The sequence below is a fragment of the Oncorhynchus nerka genome, linkage group LG14 (genome assembly GCF_034236695.1).
Source record: "Oncorhynchus nerka isolate Pitt River linkage group LG14, Oner_Uvic_2.0, whole genome shotgun sequence".
NCBI lineage: Eukaryota > Metazoa > Chordata > Actinopteri > Salmoniformes > Salmonidae > Oncorhynchus > Oncorhynchus nerka.
In genome coordinates this window covers 3,697,354-3,720,456 of record NC_088409.1, presented here as the reverse complement: position 1 = coordinate 3,720,456, position 23,103 = coordinate 3,697,354, and the positions used below count along the sequence as shown (strand labels likewise).

General features: G+C 47.5%; 1 protein-coding gene across 1 annotated transcript in view; it reads right to left on the bottom strand.

Annotated features, from left to right (window-relative positions):
• LOC115120473 (E3 ubiquitin-protein ligase RNF19A-like) overlaps positions 1 to 23,103 on the bottom strand; it is a 61,391-nt gene that overhangs the window by 24,137 nt on the left and 14,151 nt on the right. The window contains 1 exon segment of the mRNA XM_065027056.1: positions 2,136 to 2,344. Within this exon segment, the coding sequence (XP_064883128.1) occupies positions 2,136 to 2,344 (209 nt within the window).

The window sequence follows — 23,103 nt, the reverse complement described above, 5'->3', positions numbered from 1 at the left end:
CAGACTCCTGGGTCCCGGCCTCTCTCTCTCATCCTTTCAGTGGCCAGACTCCTGGGTCCCGGCCTCTCTTCTCTCATCCTTTCAGTGGCCAGACTCCTGGGTCCCGGCCTCTCTTCTCTCATCCTTTCAGTGGCCAGACTCCTGGGTCCCGGCCTCTCTTCTCTCATCCTTTCAGTGGCCAGACTCCTGGGTCCCGGCCTCTCTCTCTCATCCTTTCAGTGGCCATCCTGGGTCCCGGCCTCATCCTTTCAGTGGCCAGACTCCTGGGTCCCGGCCTCTCTTCTCTCATCCTTTCAGTGGCCAGACTCCTGGGTCCCGGCCTCTCTTCTTCTCCTTTCAGTGGCCAGACTTGGGTCCCGGCCTCTCTTCTCTCATCCTTTCAGTGGCCAGACTCCTGGGTCTCGGCCTCTCTTCTCTCATCCTTTCAGTGGCCAGACTCCTGGGTCCCGGCCTCTCTTCTCTCATCCTTTCAGTGGCCAGACTCCTGGGTCCCAGGCCTCTCTTCTCTCATCCTTTCGGTGGCCAGCAGCTCTAACACCAGCTCACAGCACAGCCCCTTGGTGAACAGCTCTGACACCAGCTCACAGCACAGCCCCTTGGTGAACAGCTCTGACACCAGTTCACAGCCCCTTGGTGAACAGCTCTGACACCAGCTCACAGCACAGCCCCTTGGTGAGCATCTCTGACACCAGCTCACAGCACAGCCCCTTGGTGAGCAGCTCTGACACCAGCTCACAGCACAGCCCCTTGGTGAGCAGCTCTGACACCAGCTCACAGCACAGCCCCTTGGTGAACAGCTCTGACACCAGCTCACAGCACAGCCCCTTGGTGAACAGCTCTGACACCAGCTCACAGCACAGCCCCTTGGTGAGCAGCTCTGACACCAGCTCACAGCCCCTTGGTGAACAGCTCTGACACCAGCTCACAGCACAGCCCCTTGGTGAACAGCTCTGACACCAGCTCACAGCACAGCCCCTTGGTGAGCAGCTCTGACACCAGCTCACAGCACAGCCCCTTGGTGAACAGCTCTGACACCAGCTCACAGCACAGCCCCTTGGTGAGCAGCTCCGACACCAGCTCACAGCACAGCCCCTTGGTGAGCAGCTCTGACACCAGCTCACAGCACAGCCCCTTGGTGAACAGCTGACACCAGCTCACAGCCCCTTGGTGAACAGCTCTGACACCAGCTCACAGCACAGCCCCTTGGTGAACAGCTCTGACACCAGCTCACAGCACAGCCCCTTGGTGAGCTCTGACAGCAGCTCACAGCCCGTTGGCCAGCCCGTTGGCCTCATCTTTTCTGCTGTGTCTTTCTTGTCCTCATCAGACAGGACTATTATAGATACTGTACGTCTGGGTACAACCGGTTCGTTGGGTTCTATTTTGGGTCGGTCAAATTCTTTCCACAATACTATCCATTCTTGGACCCCCGGGTCAATACCAATCACAGATTTCTTTAGTTTTCTGTTCCAAATCGATGTTCTATGAGCAGCTTCTCCAGGTCGTCATGGAGACCGTTCAACTTCCTGTTTATTTGCTTGTCCATTGAACAACTTCCTAATCGTTCACTATACCAGCGGCGTGGTTTTCACGGAAGAGAGTCTCCGCTTGGTTACTTTGTGCCAGACCTTTAGCAGCAGACTGCTCGCGTACGGTTAAACATAGACGACTGGTTTTAAAGTCATTCAAGTAACTTTAGCAAGTTTAAAACAACAGATTTACATACTTGTTTTCAAAGTTTGTATTTGTCCAAAGCATTCTCTTAAACCTAAACCTCAACTGGAGTGTGTTTCGCTCTCTTAAACCTAAACCTCAACTGGAGTGTGTTTCGCTCTCTTAAACCTAAACTGGAGTGCGCGTTTATCATCTTGTGGGCGTGTTTATCATCTTGTGCGCGTGTTTATCGTCTTGTGTTTATCATCTTGTGCGCGTGTTTATCATCTTGTGGGCGTGTTTATCGTCTTGTGCGTGTTCATCATCTTGTGTTTATCATCTTGTGCGCGCGTTTATCATCTTGTGTGCGCGTTTATCATCTTGTGCGCGTGTTTATCATCTTGTGCGCGCGTTTATCATCTTGTGCGCGCGTTCATCATCTTGTGCGCGTTTATCATCTTGTGTGTGTGTGTGTGTGTTACCTGCAGCACCACTCTCCTGGCTGTAGCTAAGAGACGAGGAGCTGAAGGTGCGTAGCCTCAGGCTCTGGGCTCTCTGCTGCCGGGCGGCATCACACGTCTGGTTGGGGTGCCACAGCTGCTTACAGTGGTAACAGAACTCCGTGCCACACCCCTCACGTCCACACGTGATCTTAGGACAGCTGGCACAGCCAAAGGCAATGACTGCATACCTACAAAACCAGAGGGAGAAACAGGTCAGGGTTCCATCTGGACAGAAGGGGACACAACACTCTCTGTGCTCAATGTCTAGGAGTCTCTGCCTGAGTCGTCAGAACACCCCCTGTTTCTAGCGATGTTCATTCATTCAGCTTCCAAAAAAATCTAGCTTGTACTAATTCAGCCCAGACAGTTGTCCCCTGCCTGTCTGCCTCTCTCTCTCTTTCCCTGAGAACCATCAGACAGGACCCTCAGACAGGACCCTCAGACAGGGGTCCCCTGCCTGCCTCTCTCTCTCTTTCCCTGAGAACCCTCAGACAGAACCCTCAGACAGGACCCTCAGACAGGACCCTCAGACAGTGGTCCCCTGCCTGCCTCTCTCTCTGATTCCCAGGCCTGCCTCTCTCTCTCTGATTCCCGGGGAGAACCCTCAGACAGAACCCAATGTCTCTACGCATACTAGTGGACAAAGGCATCGATCACGTGACATCATCTACACCCGTTGTATTCGGGGGACGTGACATCACCATCTACACCTGTTGTATTCGGGGCACGTGACATCACCATCTACACCTGTTGTATTCGGGGCACGTGACATCACCATCTACACCTGTTGTATTCGGGGGACGTGACATCACCATTGAATGAGCTAGCCTGCAGTACCAGGGTCGACCTTCAACTAGAGTTATTCAATGAGAGGGGGCAGCACTGAGCTAGCCTGCAGTACCCTGGTCGACCTTCAACTAGAGTAATTCAATGAGAGGGGGGCAGCACTGAGCTAGCCTGCAGTACCCTGGTCGACCTTCAACTGGAGTTATTCAATGAGGGGGCAGCACTGCAGTGTTCATTCATTCAGCCTTCAACTGGCTTATTCAATGAGCCCAGCACTGAGCTAGCCTGCAGTACCTGTCGACCTTCAACTGGAGTTATTCAATGAGGGGGGCAGCACTGAGCTAGCCTGCAGTACCCTGGTCGACCTTCAACTGGAGTTATTCAATGAGGGGGGCAGCACTGAGCTAGCCTGCAGTACCCTGGTCGGCCTTCAACTGGAGTTATTCAATGAGAGGGGGCAGCACTGAGCTAGCCTGCAGTACCCTGGTCGGCCTTCAACTGGAGTTATTCAATGAGAGGGGGCAGCACTGAGCTAGCCTGCAGTACCCTGGTCGACCTTCAACTGGAGTTATTCAATGAGAGGGGGGCAGCACTGAGCTAGCCTGCAGTACCCTGGTCGACCTTCAACTGGAGTTATTCAATGAGAGGGGGCAGCACTGAGCTAGCCTGCAGTACCCTGGTCGAGGAGTTATTCAATGAGAGGGGGCAGCACTGAGCTAGCAATGAGAGGGGGCTGCAGTACCCTGGTCGACCTTCAACTGGAGTTATCCAATGAGAGGGGGCAGCACTGAGCTAGCCTGCAGTACCCTGGTCGGCCTTCAACTGGAGTTATTCAATGAGAGGGGGCAGCACTGAGCTAGCCTGCAGTACCCTGGTCGGCCTTCAACTGGAGTTATTCAATGAGAGGGGGCAGCACTGAGCTAGCCTGCAGTACCCTGGTCGGCCTTCAACTAGAGTTATTCAATGAGAGGGGGCAGCACTGAGCTAGCCTGCAGTACCAGGGTCGACCTTCAACTAGAGTTATTCAATGAGAGGGGGCAGCACTGAGCTAGCCTGCAGTACCCTGGTCGGCCTTCAACTAGAGTTATTCAATGAGAGGGGGGCAGCACTGAGCTAGCCTGCAGTACCCTGCTTGCAACTGGAGTTATTCAATGAGAGGGGGCAGCACTGAGCTAGCCTGCAGTACCCTGGTCGGCCTTCAACTAGAGTTATTCAATGAGAGGGGGGCAGCACTGAGCTAGCCTGCAGTACCACAGTCGGCCTTCAACTGGAGTTATTCAATGAGAGGGGCAGCACTGAGCTAGCCTGCAGTACCCTGGTCGGCCTTCAACTAGAGTTATTCAATGAGAGGGGGCAGCACTGAGCTAGCCTGCAGTACCAGGGTCGACCTTCAACTAGAGTTATTCAATGAGAGGGGGCAGCACTGAGCTAGCCTGCAGTACCAAACGGCCTTCAACTTTGTGAGTTATTCAATGAGAGGGGGCAGCACTGAGCTAGCCTCAGTACCACAGTCGGCCTTCAACTGGAGTTATTCAGAGAGGGGCAGACTGAGCTAGCCTGCAGCCTGTCAACTAAGTTATTCAATGAGAGGGGGCAGCACTGAGCTAGCCTTCAGTACCTGTTCAACTAGAGTTATTCAATGACAGCAACAGCCTGTCAGAAAGACAAACAGCCTGTCAGAAAGACAAACAGCCTGTCAAACAGCCTGTCAGAAAGACAAACAGCCTGTCAGAAAGACAAACAGCCTGTCAGAAAGACAAACAGCCTGTCAGAAAGACAAACAGCCTGTCAGAAAGACAAACAGCCTGTCAGAAAGTCTCCAGGCTGGATCAGAGGCAGGTCATAACATTTAACACCCGTCAAATATGGGTCAGTTTAGCGACTGGCCACTAAGACTGTCTGGCCGTTAAGACTGTCTGTTTCACCAGCCACGTTGGCAGGGGGTCAATTTGCAAGGCACTACGAATAAAAACAGTCAAAAAATAAATGTATGAACACACGTGAGTCAGGTCAGAATGCTGTATCTTTGTCTCACTGTGTTTTCAAAGTGTTTCTGCCGTTTTGTTTCATGGATGCTAATTGCACATAGAAATACAGATCCTAGATCCCCACCTCACACAGCAACGCTGCCTGACAGGGGAGCTGTGTGCAATGAGAGATTCATTTTTGGAGGCGCTGCACACACACACACACGCTGCACACACACGCTGCACACACACACACACACACACACGCTGCACACACCACACACACACACACAGGCCTTAAATGTTGGTCTAATTTACTGGAAAGTTTACAAAAAAGTGAGACTTTGTCCTCGTGTTTCTTGGCTATTTACTTTGTTTTGTTCACAAACTCGGTTGTTTTTCCACGTTCGTTTGAGTCTGCTGCTTCAACTGATTGTGAACGCGACGCCTCAGTCAGTTCCCTAATCTCTCTCACACACACACACACACAGGCCTCGACCTCGAGCGGTCCCGTTACCTCTGGGCAGCTAAACATTGTCTCTGATATTTTTATTAAAAGACCAAAAAAAACAGTGATTAAATGGAGTAACATACCACATTACTTCTCATTAATACATTATATTATACATATATAATAATATAATATATAATATATAATACATAATATATATATATAATACATTTCTTGTTGTTTTTTTTGATGTAATTATGGGCGAACATATTTAGGCTGGTAAAAAAAAAATGTGAGCGGCTGGTAGATTTTGTAAGTAGAATTCAACACTGAGAGCCAGACTGACTGTGTGGACTGTAACAAACAGCAGTAGATTCAACACTGAGAGCCAGACTGACTGTGTGGACTGTAACAAACAGCAGATTCAACACTGAGAGCCAGACTGACTGTGTGGACTGTAACAAACAGCAGATTCAACACTGAGAGCCAGACTGACTGTGTGGACTGTAACAAACAGCAGATTCAACACTGAGAGCCAGACTGACTGTGTGGACTGTAACAAACAGCAGTAGGATTCAACACTAAGAGCCAGACTGACTGTGTGGACTGTAACACACAGCAGTAGAATTCAACACTAAGAGCCAGACTGACTGTGTGGACTGTAACAAACAGCAGATTCAACACTAAGAGCCAGACTGACTGTGTGGACTGTAACAAACAGCAGTAGATTCAACACTAAGAGCCAGACTGACTGTGTGGACTGTAACAAACAGCAGATTCAACACTAAGAGCCAGACTGACTGTGTGGACTGTAACAAACAGCAGTAGGATTCAACACTGAGAGCCAGACTGACTGTGTGGACTGTAACAAACAGCAGTAGGATTCAACACTGAGAGCCAGACTGACTGTGTGGACTGTAACAAACAGCAGATTCAACACTGAGAGCCAGACTGACTGTGTGGACTGTAACAAAGCAGTAGATTCAACACTGACTGACTGAGCCAGACAACACTGACTGTGTGGACTGTAACAAACAGCAGTAGGATTCAACACTAAGAGCCAGACTGACTGTGTGGACTGTAACACACAGCAGTAGAATTCAACACTAAGAGCCAGACTGACTGTGTGGACTGTAACAAACAGCAGATTCAACACTAAGAGCCAGACTGACTGTGTGGACTGTAACAAACAGCAGTAGAATTCAACACTAAGAGCCAGACTGACTGTGTGGACTGTAACAAACAGCAGATTCAACACTGAGAGCCAGACTGACTGTGTGGACTGTAACAAACAGCAGATTCAACACTAAGAGCCAGACTGACTGTGTGGACTGTAACAAACAGCAGTAGGATTCAACACTGAGAGCCAGACTGACTGTGTGGACTGTAACAAACAGCAGATTCAACACTGAGAGCCAGACTGACTGTGTGGACTGTAACAAACAGCAGATTCAACACTGAGAGCCAGACTGACTGTGTGGACTGTAACAAACAGCAGATTCAACACTGAGAGCCAGACTGACTGTGTGGACTGTAACAAACAGCAGATTCAACACTGAGAGCCAGACTGACTGTGTGGACTGTAACAAACAGCAGATTCAACACTAAGAGCCAGACTGACTGTGTGGACTGTAACAAACAGCAGTAGGATTCAACACTGAGAGCCAGACTGACTGCGTGGACTGTAACAAACAGCAGTAGGATTCAACACTGAGAGCCAGACTGACTGCGTGGACTGTAACAAACAACAGTAGAATTCAACACTGAGAGCCAGACTGACTGTGTGGACTGTAACAAACAGCAGATTCAACACTAAGAGCCAGACTGACTGTGTGGACTGTAACAAACAGCAGTAGGATTCAACACTAAGAGCCAGACTGACTGTGTGGACTGTAACAAACAGCAGTAGGATTCAACACTGAGAGCCAGACTGACTGTGTGGACTGTAACAAACAGCAGATTCAACACTAAGAGCCAGACTGACTGTGTGGACTGTAACAAACAGCAGTAGGATTCAACACTAAGAGCCAGACTGACTGTGTGGACTGTAACAAACAGCAGTAGGATTCAACACTAAGAGCCAGACTGACTGTGTGGACTGTAACAAACAGCAGTAGGATTCAACACTGAGAGCCAGACTGACTGCGTGGACTGTAACAAACAGCAGTAGGATTCAACACTGAGAGCCAGACTGACTGCGTGGACTGTAACAAACAACAGTAGAATTCAACACTGAGAGCCAGACTGACTGTGTGGACTGTAACAAACAGCAGATTCAACACTAAGAGCCAGACTGACTGTGTGGACTGTAACAAACAGCAGATTCAACACTAAGAGCCAGACTGACTGTGTGGACTGTAACAAACAGCAGTAGGATTCAACACTAAGAGCCAGACTGACTGTGTGGACTGTAACAAACAGCAGTAGGATTCAACACTGAGAGCCAGACTGACTGTGTGGACTGTAACAAACAGCAGTAGAATTCAACACTAAGAGCCAGACTGACTGTGTGGACTGTAACAAACAGCAGATTCAACACTAAGAGCCAGACTGACTGTGTGGACTGTAACAAACAGCAGTAGGATTCAACACTGAGAGCCAGACTGACTGCGTGGACTGTAACAAACAGCAGTAGAATTCAACACTGAGAGCCAGACTGACTGTGTGGACTGTAACAAACAGCAGTAGAATTCAACACTAAGAGCCAGACTGACTGTGTGGACTGTAACAAACAGCAGTAGGATTCAACACTGAGAGCCAGACTGACTGTGTGGACTGTAACAAACAGCAGTAGGATTCAACACTGAGAGCCAGACTGACTGTGTGGACTGTAACAAACAGCAGATTCAACACTAAGAGCCAGACTGACTGTGTGGACTGTAACAAACAGCAGTAGGATTCAACACTGAGAGCCAGACTGACTGTGTGGACTGTAACAAACAGCAGTAGGATTCAACACTAAGAGCCAGACTGACTGTGTGGACTGTAACAAACAGCAGTAGGATTCAACACTGAGAGCCAGACTGACTGTGTGGACTGTAACAAACAGCAGTAGGATTCAACACTGAGAGCCAGACTGACTGTGTGGACTGTAACAAACAGCAGTAGGATTCAACACTGAGAGCCAGACTGACTGTGTGGACTGTAACAAACAGCAGTAGAATTCAACACTAAGAGCCAGACTGACTGTGTGGACTGTAACAAACAGCAGTAGAATTCAACACTGAGAGCCAGACTGACTGTGTGGACTGTAACAAACAGCAGTAGGATTCAACACTAAGAGCCAGACTGACTGTGTGGACTGTAACAAACAGCAGTAGGATTCAACACTGAGAGCCAGACTGACTGCGTGGACTGTAACAAACAGCAGTAGAATTCAACACTAAGAGCCAGACTGACTGTGTGGACTGTAACAAACAGCAGTATGATTCAACACTGAGAGCCAGACTGACTGTGTGGACTGTAACAAACAGCAGATTCAACACTAAGAGCCAGACTGACTGTGTGGACTGTAACAAACAGCAGTAGGATTCAACACTAAGAGCCAGACTGACTGTGTGGACTGTAACAAACAGCAGATTCAACACTGAGAGCCAGACTGACTGTGTGGACTGTAACAAACAGCAGTAGGATTCAACACTGAGAGCCAGACTGACTGCGTGGACTGTAACAAACAGCAGTAGGATTCAACACTAAGAGCCAGACTGACTGTGTGGACTGTAACAAACAGCAGTAGGATTCAACACTAAGAGCCAGACTGACTGTGTGGACTGTAACAAACAGCAGTAGGATTCAACACTAAGAGCCAGACTGACTGTGTGGACTGTAACAAACAGCAGTAGAATTCAACACTAAGAGCCAGACTGACTGTGTGGACTGTAACAAACAGCAGTAGAATTCAACACTGAGAGCCAGACTGACTGTGTGGACTGTAACAAACAGCAGATTCAACACTAAGAGCCAGACTGACTGTGTGGACTGTAACAAACAGCAGTAGGATTCAACACTGAGAGCCAGACTGACTGTGTGGACTGTAACAAACAGCAGATTCAACACTAAGAGCCAGACTGACTGTGTGGACTGTAACAAACAGCAGTAGGATTCAACACTAAGAGCCAGACTGACTGTGTGGACTGTAACAAACAGCAGTAGGATTCAACACTGAGAGCCAGACTGACTGTGTGGACTGTAACAAACAGCAGTAGGATTCAACACTGAGAGCCAGACTGACTGTGTGGACTGTAACAAACAGCAGTAGAATTCAACACTGAGAGCCAGACTGACTGTGTGGACTGTAACAAACAGCAGTAGAATTCAACACTAAGAGCCAGACTGACTGTGTGGACTGTAACAAACAGCAGTAGGATTCAACACTGAGAGCCAGACTGACTGTGTGGACTGTAACAAACAGCAGTAGAATTCAACACTAAGAGACTGACTGTGACTGTAACAAACAGCAGTGACAACACTAAGAGCCAGACTGACTGCGTGGACTGTAACAAACAGCAGTAGGATTCAACACTAAGAGCCAGACTGACTGTGTGGACTGTAACAAACAGCAGTAGAATTCAACACTAAGAGCCAGACTGACTGTGTGGACTGTAACAAACAGCAGTAGGATTCAACACTGAGAGCCAGACTGACTGTGTGGACTGTAACAAACAGCAGTAGGATTCAACACTAAGAGCCAGACTGACTGTGTGGACTGTAACAAACAGCAGATTCAACACTAAGAGCCAGACTGACTGTGTGGACTGTAACAAACAGCAGTAGAATTCAACACTAAGAGCCAGACTGACTGTGTGGACTGTAACAAACAGCAGTAGGATTCAACACTGAGAGCCAGACTGACTGCGTGGACTGTAACAAACAGCAGTAGAATTCAACACTAAGAGCCAGACTGACTGTGTGGACTGTAACAAACAGCAGTATGATTCAACACTGAGAGCCAGACTGACTGTGTGGACTGTAACAAACAGCAGATTCAACACTAAGAGCCAGACTGACTGTGTGGACTGTAACAAACAGCAGTAGGATTCAACACTGAGAGCCAGACTGACTGTGTGGACTGTAACAAACAGCAGTAGGATTCAACACTGAGAGCCAGACTGACTGTGTGGACTGTAACAAACAGCAGTAGAATTCAACACTGAGAGCCAGACTGACTGTGTGGACTGTAACAAACAGCAGTAGAATTCAACACTAAGAGCCAGACTGACTGTGTGGACTGTAACAAACAGCAGTAGGATTCAACACTGAGAGCCAGACTGACTGTGTGGACTGTAACAAACAGCAGTAGAATTCAACACTAAGAGCCAGACTGACTGCGTGGACTGTAACAAACAGCAGTAGGATTCAACACTAAGAGCCAGACTGACTGTGTGGACTGTAACAAACAGCAGTAGAATTCAACACTAAGAGCCAGACTGACTGTGTGGACTGTAACAAAACAGCAGTAGGATTCAACACTAAGAGCCAGACTGACTGTGTGGACTGTAACAAACAGCAGTAGGATTCAACACAGAGCCAGACTGACTGTGTGGACTGTAACAAACAGCAGATTCAACACTAAGAGCCAGACTGACTGTGTGGACTGTAACAAACAGCAGTAGAATTCAACACTAAGAGCCAGACTGACTGTGTGGACTGTAACAAACAGCAGTAGGATTCAACACTGAGAGCCAGACTGACTGCGTGGACTGTAACAAACAGCAGTAGAATTCAACACTAAGAGCCAGACTGACTGTGTGGACTGTAACAAACAGCAGTATGATTCAACACTGAGAGCCAGACTGACTGTGTGGACTGTAACAAACAGCAGATTCAACACTAAGAGCCAGACTGACTGTGTGGACTGTAACAAACAGCAGTAGGATTCAACACTAAGAGCCAGACTGACTGTGTGGACTGTAACAAACAGCAGATTCAACACTGAGAGCCAGACTGACTGTGTGGACTGTAACAAACAGCAGTAGGATTCAACACTGAGAGCCAGACTGACTGCGTGGACTGTAACAAACAGCAGTAGGATTCAACACTAAGAGCCAGACTGACTGTGTGGACTGTAACAAACAGCAGTAGGATTCAACACTAAGAGCCAGACTGACTGTGTGGACTGTAACAAACAGCAGTAGGATTCAACACTAAGAGCCAGACTGACTGTGTGGACTGTAACAAACAGCAGTAGAATTCAACACTAAGAGCCAGACTGACTGTGTGGACTGTAACAAACAGCAGTAGAATTCAACACTGAGAGCCAGACTGACTGTGTGGACTGTAACAAACAGCAGTAGGATTCAACACTAAGAGCCAGACTGACTGTGTGGACTGTAACAAACAGCAGTAGGATTCAACACTGAGAGCCAGACTGACTGTGTGGACTGTAACAAACAGCAGTAGAATTCAACACTGAGAGCCAGACTGACTGTGTGGACTGTAACAAACAGCAGTAGGATTCAAGACTGACTGTGTGGAAACAAACAGCAGTAGGATTCAACACTAAGAGCCAGACTGACTGTGTGGACTGTAACAAACAGCAGTAGGATTCAACACTGAGAGCCAGACTGACTGTGTGGACTGTAACAAACAGCAGTAGAATTCAACACTAAGAGCCAGATTCAACACTAAGAGCCAGACTGACTGTGTGGACTGTAACAAACAGCAGTAGGATTCAACACTAAGAGCCAGACTGACTGTGTGGACTGTAACAAACAGCAGTAGATTCAACACTAAGAGCCAGACTGACTGTGTGGACTGTAACAAACAGCAGTAGGATTCAACACTGAGAGCCAGACTGACTGTGTGGACTGTAACAAACAGCAGTAGGATTCAACACTAAGAGCCAGACTGACTGTGTGGACTGTAACAAACAGCAGATTTCAACACTAAGAGCCAGACTGACTGTGTGGACTGTAACAAACAGCAGTAGATTCAACACTAAGAGCCAGACTGACTGTGTGGACTGTAACAAACAGCAGTAGGATTCAACACTGAGAGCCAGACTGACTGACTGTGGACTGTAACAAACAGCAGTAGATTCAACACTAAGAGCCAGACTGACTGTGTGGACTGTAACAAACAGCAGTATGATTCAACACTGAGAGCCAGACTGACTGTGTGGACTGTAACAAACAGCAGTAGGATTCAACACTAAGAGCCAGACTGACTGTGTGGACTGTAACAAACAGCAGTAGGATTCAACACTAAGAGCCAGACTGACTGTGTGACTGTAACAAACAGCAGTAGGATTCAACACTAAGAGCCAGACTGACTGTGTGGACTGTAACAAACAGCAGTAGGATTCAACACTGAGAGCCAGACTGACTGTGTGGACTGTAACAAACAGCAGTAGGATTCAACACTGAGAGCCAGACTGACTGTGTGGACTGTAACAAACAGCAGTAGGATTCAACACTAAGAGCCAGACTGACTGTGTGGACTGTAACAAACAGCAGTAGGATTCAACACTGAGAGCCAGACTGACTGTGTGGACTGTAACAAACAGCAGATTCAACACTAAGAGCCAGACTGACTGTGTGGACTGTAACAAACAGCAGTAGGATTCAACACTGAGAGCCAGACTGACTGTGTGGACTGTAACAAACAGCAGTAGGATTCAACACTGAGAGCCAGACTGACTGTGTGGACTGTAACAAACAGCAGTAGGATTCAACACTGAGAGCCAGACTGACTGTGTGGACTGTAACAAACAGCAGTAGAATTCAACACTAAGAGCCAGACTGACTGTGTGGACTGTAACAAACAGCAGTAGGATTCAACACTGAGAGCCAGACTGACTGTGTGGACTGTAACAAACAGCAGTAGGATTCAACACTAAGAGCCAGACTGACTGTGTGGACTGTAACAAACAGCAGTAGATTTCAACACTGAGAGGCAGACTGACTGTGTGGACTGTAACAAACAGCAGATTCAACACTAAGAGCCAGACTGACTGTGTGGACTGTAACAAACAGCAGTAGGATTCAACACTGAGAGCCAGACTGACTGTGTGGACTGTAACAAACAGAGCCAGACTGAGGATTCAACACTGAGAGCCAGACTGACTGTGTGGACTGTAACAAACAGCAGTAGGATTCAACACTGAGAGCCAGACTGACTGTGTGGACTGTAACAAACAGCAGTAGAATTCAACACTAAGAGCCAGACTGACTGTGTGGACTGTAACAAACAGCAGTAGGATTCAACACTAAGAGCCAGACTGACTGTGTGGACTGTAACAAACAGCAGTAGGATTCAACACTAAGAGCCAGACTGACTGTGTGGACTGTAACAAACAGCAGTAGGATTCAACACTAAGAGCCAGACTGACTGTGTGGACTGTAACAAACAGCAGTAGAATTCAACACTAAGAGCCAGACTGACTGTGTGGACTGTAACAAACAGCAGTAGGATTCAACACTGAGAGCCAGACTGACTGTGTGGACTGTAACAAACAGCAGTAGAATTCAACACTAAGAGCCAGACTGACTGTGTGGACTGTAACAAACAGCAGACTGACTCAACACTAAGAGCCAGACCAGACTGTGTGGACTGTAACAAACAGCAGTAGGATTCAACACTGAGAGCCAGACTGACTGTGTGGACTGTAACAAACAGCAGTAGGATTCAACACTGAGAGCCAGACTGACTGTGTGGACTGTAACAAACAGCAGTAGGATTCAACACTGAGAGCCAGACTGACTGTGTGGACTGTAACAAACAGCAGTAGGATTCAACACTAAGAGCCAGACTGACTGTGTGGACTGTAACAAACAGCAGTAGATTCAACACTAAGAGCCAGACTGACTGTGTGGACTGTAACAAACAGCAGTAGGATTCAACACTAAGAGCCAGACTGACTGTGTGGACTGTAACAAACAGCAGTAGGATTCAACACTGAGAGCCAGACTGACTGTGTGGACTGTAACAAACAGCAGTAGGATTCAACACTAAGAGCCAGACTGACTGTGTGGACTGTAACAAACAGCAGTAGGATTCAACACTAAGAGCCAGACTGACTGTGTGGACTGTAACAAACAGCAGTAGATTCAACACTAAGAGCCAGACTGACTGTGTGGACTGTAACAAACAGCAGTAGGATTCAACACTAAGAGCCAGACTGACTGTGTGGACTGTAACAAACAGCAGATTCAACACTAAGAGCCAGACTGACTGTGTGGACTGTAACAAACAGCAGTAGGATTCAACACTAAGAGCCAGACTGACTGTGTGGACTGTAACAAACAGCAGATTCAACACTAAGAGCCAGACTGACTGTGTGGACTGTAACAAACAGCAGTAGAATTCAACACTAAGAGCCAGACTGACTGTGTGGACTGTAACAAACAGCAGTAGAATTCAACACTAAGAGCCAGACTGACTGTGTGGACTGTAACAAACAGCAGTAGATTCAACACTAAGAGCCAGACTGACTGTGTGGACTGTAACAAACAGCAGTAGGATTCAACACTAAGAGCCAGACTGACTGTGTGGACTGTAACAAACAGCAGTAGAGATTCAACACTAAGAGCCAGACTGACTGTGTGGACTGTAACAAACAGCAGTAGGATTCAACACTAAGAGCCAGACTGACTGTGTGGACTGTAACAAACAGCAGTAGGATTCAACACTAAGAGCCAGACTGACTGTGTGGACTGACTGTAACAAACAGCAGTAGTAATTCAACACTAAGAGCCAGACTGACTGTGTGGACTGTAACAAACAGCAGTAGGATTCAACACTGAGAGCCAGACTGACTGTGTGGACTGTAACAAACAGCAGTAGGATTCAACACTAAGAGCCAGACTGACTGTGTGGACTGTAACAAACAGCAGTAGGATTCAACACTGAAGAGCCAGACTGACTGTGTGGACTGTAACAAACAGCAGAGGATTCAACACTAAGAGCCAGACTGACTGTGTGGACTGTAACAAACAGCAGTAGGATTCAACACTAAGAGCCAGACTGACTGTGTGGACTGTAACAAACAGCAGTAGGATTCAACACTGAGAGCCAGACTGACTGACTGTGGACTGTAACAAACAGCAGTAGATTCAACACTAAGAGCCAGACTGACTGTGTGGACTGTAACAAACAGCAGTAGGATTCAACACTGAGAGCCAGACTGACTGTGTGGACTGTAACAAACAGACAGTGTGGACTGTAACAAACAGCAGTAGGATTCAACACTAAGAGCCAGACTGACTGTGTGGACTGTAACAAACAGCAGTAGGATTCAACACTAAGAGCCAGACTGACTGTGTGGACTGTAACAAACAGCAGTAGGATTCAACACTAAGAGCCAGACTGACTGTGTGGACTGTAACAAACAGCAGTAGACTGACTTCAACACAGTAAGAGCCAGACTGACTGTGTGGACTGTAACAAACAGCAGTAGATTCAACACTGAATTCAACACTAAGAGCCAGACTGACTGTGTGGACTGTAACAAACAGCAGTAGGATTCAACACTAAGAGCCAGACTGACTGTGTGGACTGTAACAAACAGCAGATTCAACACTAAGAGCCAGACTGACTGTGTGGACTGTAACAAACAGCAGTAGGATTCAACACTAAGAGCCAGACTGACTGTGTGGACTGTAACAAACAGCAGTAGGATTCAACACTAAGAGCCAGACTGACTGTGTGGACTGTAACAAACAGCAGTAGAATTCAACACTAAGAGCCAGACTGACTGCGTGGACTGTAACAAACAGCAGTAGGATTCAACACTAAGAGCCAGACTGACTGTGTGGACTGTAACAAACAGCAGTAGGATTCAACACTGAGAGCCAGACTGACTGTGTGGACTGTAACAAACAGCAGTAGGATTCAACACTAAGAGCCAGACTGACTGTGTGGACTGTAACAAACAGCAGTAGGATTCAACACTAAGAGCCAGACTGACTGTGTGGACTGTAACAAACAGCAGTAGGATTCAACACTGAGAGCCAGACTGACTGTGTGGACTGTAACAAACAGCAGTAGAATTCAACACTAAGAGCCAGACTGACTGTGTGGACTGTAACAAACAGCAGTAGGATTCAACACTGAGAGCCAGACTGACTGTGTGGACTGTAACAAACAGCAGATTCAACACTAAGAGCCAGACTGACTGTGTGGACTGTAACAAACAGCAGTAGGAGACTCAACACTGTAAGAGCCAGACTGACTGTGTGGACTGTAACAAACAGCAGTAGAATTCAACACTAAGAGCCAGACTGACTGTGTGGACTGTAACAAACAGCAGTATGATTCAACACTGAGAGCCAGACTGACTGTGTGGACTGTAACAAACAGCAGATTCAACACTAAGAGCCAGACTGACTGTGTGGACTGTAACAAACAGCAGTAGGATTCAACACTAAGAGCCAGACTGACTGTGTGGACTGTAACAAACAGCAGTAGAATTCAACACTAAGAGCCAGACTGACTGTGTGGACTGTAACAAACAGCAGTAGGATTCAACACTAAGAGCCAGACTGACTGTGTGGACTGTAACAAACAGCAGTAGGATTCAACACTGAGAGCCAGACTGACTGTGTGGACTGTAACAAACAGCAGTAGGATTCAACACTAAGAGCCAGACTGACTGTGTGGACTGTAACAAACAGCAGATTCAACACTAAGAGCCAGACTGACTGTGTGGACTGTAACAAACAGCAGTAGAATTCAACACTAAGAGCCAGACTGACTGTGTGGACTGTAACAAACAGCAGATTCAACACTAAGAGCCAGACTGACTGTGTGGACTGTAACAAACAGCAGATTCAACACTAAGAGCCAGACTGACTGTGTGGACTGTAACAAACAGCAGTAGAATTCAACACTAAGAGCCAGACTGACTGTGTGGACTGTAACAAACAGCAGTAGAATTCAACACTAAGAGCCAGACTGACTCCGTGGACTGTAACAAACAGCAGTAGGATTCAACACTAAGAGCCAGACTGACTGTGTGGACTGTAACAAACAGCAGTAGGATTCAACACTGAGAGCCAGACTGACTGTGTGGACTGTAACAAACAGCAGTAGGATTCAACACTAAGAGCCAGACTGACTGTGTGGACTGTAACAAACAGCAGATTCAACACTAAGAGCCAGACTGACTGTGTGGACTGTAACAAACAGCAGTAGAATTCAACACTAAGAGCCAGACTGACTGTGTGGACTGTAACAAACAGCAGTAGGATTCAACACTGAGAGCCAGACTGACTGCGTGGACTGTAACAAACAGCAGTAGAATTCAACACTAAGAGCCAGACTGACTGTGTGGACTGTAACAAACAGCAGTATGATTCAACACTGAGAGCCAGACTGACTGTGTGGACTGTAACAAACAGCAGATTCAACACTAAGAGCCAGACTGACTGTGTGGACTGTAACAAACAGCAGTAGGATTCAACACTAAGAGCCAGACTGACTGTGTGGACTGTAACAAACAGCAGTAGAATTCAACACTAAGAGCCAGACTGACTGTGTGGACTGTAACAAACAGCAGTAGGATTCAACACTAAGAGCCAGACTGACTCCGTGGACTGTAACAAACAGCAGTAGGATTCAACACTAAGAGCCAGACTGACTGTGTGGACTGTAACAAACAGCAGTAGGATTCAACACTGAGAGCCAGACTGACTGTGTGGACTGTAACAAACAGCAGTAGGATTCAACACTAAGAGCCAGACTGACTGTGTGGACTGTAACAAACAGCAGATTCAACACTAAGAGCCAGACTGACTGTGTGGACTGTAACAAACAGCAGATTCAACACTAAGAGCCAGACTGACTGTGTGGACTGTAACAAACAGCAGTAGAATTCAACACTAAGAGCCAGACTGACTGTGTGGACTGTAACAAACAGCAGTAGGATTCAACACTAAGAGCCAGACTGACTGTGTGGACTGTAACAAACAGCAGTAGAATTCAACACTAAGAGCCAGACTGACTGTGTGGACTGTAACAAACAGCAGATTCAACACTAAGAGCCAGACTGACTGTGTGGACTGTAACAAACAGCAGTAGGATTCAACACTGAGAGCCAGACTGACTGCGTGGACTGTAACAAACAGCAGATTCAACACTAAGAGCCAGACTGACTGTGTGGACTGTAACAAACAGCAGTAGGATTCAACACTAAGAGCCAGACTGACTGCGTGGACTGTAACAAACAGCAGTAGAATTCAACACTAAGAGCCAGACTGACTGTGTGGACTGTAACAAACAGCAGTAGGATTCAACACTAAGAGCCAGACTGACTGTGTGGACTGTAACAAACAGCAGTAGGATTCAACACTGAGAGCCAGACTGACTGTGTGGACTGTAACAAACAGCAGTAGGATTCAACACTAAGAGCCAGACTGACTGTGTGGACTGTAACAAACAGCAGATTCAACACTAAGAGCCAGACTGACTGTGTGGACTGTAACAAACAGCAGTAGAATTCAACACTAAGAGCCAGACTGACTGTGTGGACTGTAACAAACAGCAGTAGGATTCAACACTGAGAGCCAGACTGACTGCGTGGACTGTAACAAACAGCAGTAGAATTCAACACTAAGAGCCAGACTGACTGTGTGGACTGTAACAAACAGCAGTATGATTCAACACTGAGAGCCAGACTGACTGTGTGGACTGTAACAAACAGCAGATTCAACACTAAGAGCCAGACTGACTGTGTGGACTGTAACAAACAGCAGTAGGATTCAACACTAAGAGCCAGACTGACTGTGTGGACTGTAACAAACAGCAGATTCAACACTGAGAGCCAGACTGACTGCGTGGACTGTAACAAACAGCAGTAGGATTCAACACTGAGAGCCAGACTGACTGCGTGGACTGTAACAAACAGCAGTAGGATTCAACACTAAGAGCCAGACTGACTGTGTGGACTGTAACAAACAGCAGTAGGATTCAACACTAAGAGCCAGACTGACTGTGTGGACTGTAACAAACAGCAGTAGGATTCAACACTAAGAGCCAGACTGACTGTGTAGACTGTAACAAACAGCAGTAGAATTCAACACTAAGAGCCAGACTGACTGTGTGGACTGTAACAAACAGCAGTAGAATTCAACACTGAGAGCCAGACTGACTGTGTGGACTGTAACAAACAGCAGATTCAACACTAAGAGCCAGACTGACTGTGTGGACTGTAACAAACAGCAGTAGGATTCAACACTGAGAGCCAGACTGACTGTGTGGACTGTAACAAACAGCAGTAGGATTCAACACTGAGAGCCAGACTGACTGTGTGGACTGTAACAAACAGCAGTAGAATTCAACACTGAGAGCCAGACTGACTGTGTGGACTGTAACAAACAGCAGTAGGATTCAACACTGAGAGCCAGACTGACTGTGTGGACTGTAACAAACAGCAGTAGGATTCAACACTGAGAGCCAGACTGACTGTGTGGACTGTAACAAACAGCAGTAGGATTCAACACTGAGAGCCAGACTGACTGTGTGGACTGTAACAAACAGCAGATTCAACACTAAGAGCCAGACTGACTGTGTGGACTGTAACAAACAGCAGATTCAACACTAAGAGCCAGACTGACTGTGTGGACTGTAACAAACAGCAGTTCAGGAGACTGACTGTGTGGACTGTAACAAACAGCAGTAGATTCAACACTGAGAGCCAGACTGACTGTGTGGACTGTAACAAACAGCAGTAGGATTCAACACTGAGAGCCAGACTGACTGTGTGGACTGTAACAAACAGCAGTAGGATTCAACACTGAGAGCCAGACTGACTGTGTGGACTGTAACAAACAGCAGTAGAATTCAACACTAAGAGCCAGACTGACTGCGTGGACTGTAACAAACAGCAGTAGGATTCAACACTGAGAGCCAGACTGACTGTGTGGACTGTAACAAAACAGCAGTAGGATTCAACACTAAGAGCCAGACTGACTGTGTGGACTGTAACAAACAGCAGTAGGATTCAACACTGAGAGCCAGACTGACTGTGTGGACTGTAACAAAACAGCAGTAGGATTCAACACTAAGAGCCAGACTGACTGTGTGGACTGTAACAAACAGCAGTAGAATTCAACACTAAGAGCCAGACTGACTGTGTGGACTGTAACAAACAGCAGTAGGATTCAACACTAAGAGCCAGACTGACTGTGTGGACTGTAACAAACAGCAGTAGGATTCAACACTGAGAGCCAGACTGACTGTGTGGACTGTAACAAACAGCAGTAGAATTCAACACTAAGAGCCAGACTGACTGTGTGGACTGTAACAAACAGCAGATTCAACACTAAGAGCCAGACTGACTGTGTGGACTGTAACAAACAGCAGTAGGATTCAACACTGAGAGCCAGACTGACTGTGTGGACTGTAACAAACAGCAGTAGAATTCAACACTAAGAGCCAGACTGACTGTGTGGACTGTAACAAACAGCAGATTCAACACTAAGAGCCAGACTGACTGTGTGGACTGTAACAAACAGCAGTAGGATTCAACACTGAGAGCCAGACTGACTGTGTGGACTGTAACAAACAGCAGATTCAACACTAAGAGCCAGACTGACTGTGTGGACTGTAACAAACAGCAGATTCAACACTAAGAGCCAGACTGACTGTGTGGACTGTAACAAACAGCAGTAGGATTCAACACTAAGAGCCAGACTGACTGTGTGGACTGTAACAAACAGCAGATTCAACACTAAGAGCCAGACTGACTGTGTGGACTGTAACAAACAGCAGTAGGATTCAACACTGAGAGCCAGACTGACTGTGTGGACTGTAACAAACAGCAGATTCAACACTAAGAGCCAGACTGACTGTGTGGACTGTAACAAACAGCAGATTCAACACTAAGAGCCAGACTGACTGTGTGGACTGTAACAAACAGCAGTAGGATTCAACACTGAGAGCCAGACTGACTGTGTGGACTGTAACAAACAGCAGTAGGATTCAACACTGAGAGCCAGACTGACTGTCTGAGTATCTCTAACTGCTCTGCTGAGGGAAGGGGGAAGTTCCAAAGGAAATGTGGCTGCCAACAACTTAACAGCAGCCATCTGAAAACAGCCAAGCAAGGAGGACTGACCGGCGTACGACCAAGTGCCAGACCAACGGCTATAGAGACAGAGGAGAGAGACTGGAGGAACTATAGAGACAGAGGAGAGAGACTGGAGGAACTATAGAGACAGAGGAGAGAGACTGGAGGAACTATAGAGACAGAGGAGAGAGACTGGAGGAACTATAGAGACAGAGGAGAGAGACTGGAGGAACTATAGAGACAGAGGAGAGAGACTGGAGGAACTATAGAGACAGAGGAGAGAGACTGGAGGAACTATAGAGACAGAGGAGAGAGACTGGAGGAACTATAGCTATAACTATAGTAATATATATGAGCCAGGCCAGCCTGCAGCATCACACTGATGTAATATATAGGAGCCGGGCCAGCCTGCAGCATCACACTGATGTAATATATAGGAGCCAGGCCAGTCTACAGCATCACACTGACGATGTAATATATAGGAGCCGGGCCAGCCTGCAGCATCACACTGATGATGTAATATATAGGAGCCAGGCCAGCCTGCAGCATCATGCTGACGATGTAATATATAGGAGCCAGGCCAGTCTGCAGCATCACACTGACGATGTAATATATAGGAGCCAGGCCAGCCTGCAGCATCACACTGATGTAATATATAGGAGCCAGGCCAGCCTGCAGCATCACACTGATGTAATATATAGGAGCCAGGCCAGCCTGCAGCATCACACTGATGATGTAATATATAGGAGCCAGGCCAGCCTGCAGCATCACACTGATGTAATATATAGGAGCCAGGCCAGCCTGCAGCATCACACTGATGATGTAATATATAGGAGCCAGGCCAGCCTGCAGCATCACACTGATGTAATATATAGGAGCCAGGCCAGCCTGCAGCATCACACTGATGTAATATATAGGAGCCAGGCCAGTCTACAGCATCACACTGACGATGTAATATATAGGAGCCGGGCCAGCCTGCAGCATCACACTGACTATGTAATATATAGGAGCCAGGTCAGCCTGCAGCATCACGCTGACGATGTAATAATATAGGAGCCAGGCCAGCCTGCAGCATCACGCTGACGATGTAATAATATAGGGCGGTAGGTAGCTTAGCGGATAAGAGCGTTGGGCCAGTAACCAAAAGGTTGCTGGTTCGAATCCACGAGCAGACTAGGTGGGGGAAAAAATATCGATGTGCCCTTGAGCAAGGCACTTCACCCTAATTGCTTCTGTACGTCGCTCTGGATAAGAGCATCTGCTAAATGACAACAACAACACACTGTAAATGTCCTGTGATGGATTTAGAGACAGTAGGCTAATGGATCTGCCCTCTCACACCACTGAGTGAGGCCTCGTCTCTCCTTCCTCTCCTCTCCAGCAGGTGAGAGGCCACAGCTCCACACCACTGAGTGAGGCCTCGTCTCTCCTTCCTCTCCTCTCCAGCAGGCTAATGGATCTGCCCTCTCACACCACTGAGTGAGGCCTCGTCTCTCCTTCCTCTCCAGCAGGCTAATGGATCTGCCCTCTCACACCACTGAGTGAGGCCTCGTCTCTCCTTCCTCTCCTCCCCAGTAGGCTAATGGATCTGCCCTCTCACACCACTGAGTGAGGCCTCGTCTCTCCTTCCTCTCCTCTCCAGTAGGCTAATGAAAGGACCATCTCACACCACTGAGTGAGGCCTCGTCTCTCCTTCCTCTCCTCTCCAGTAGGCTAATGGATCTGCCCTCTCACGCC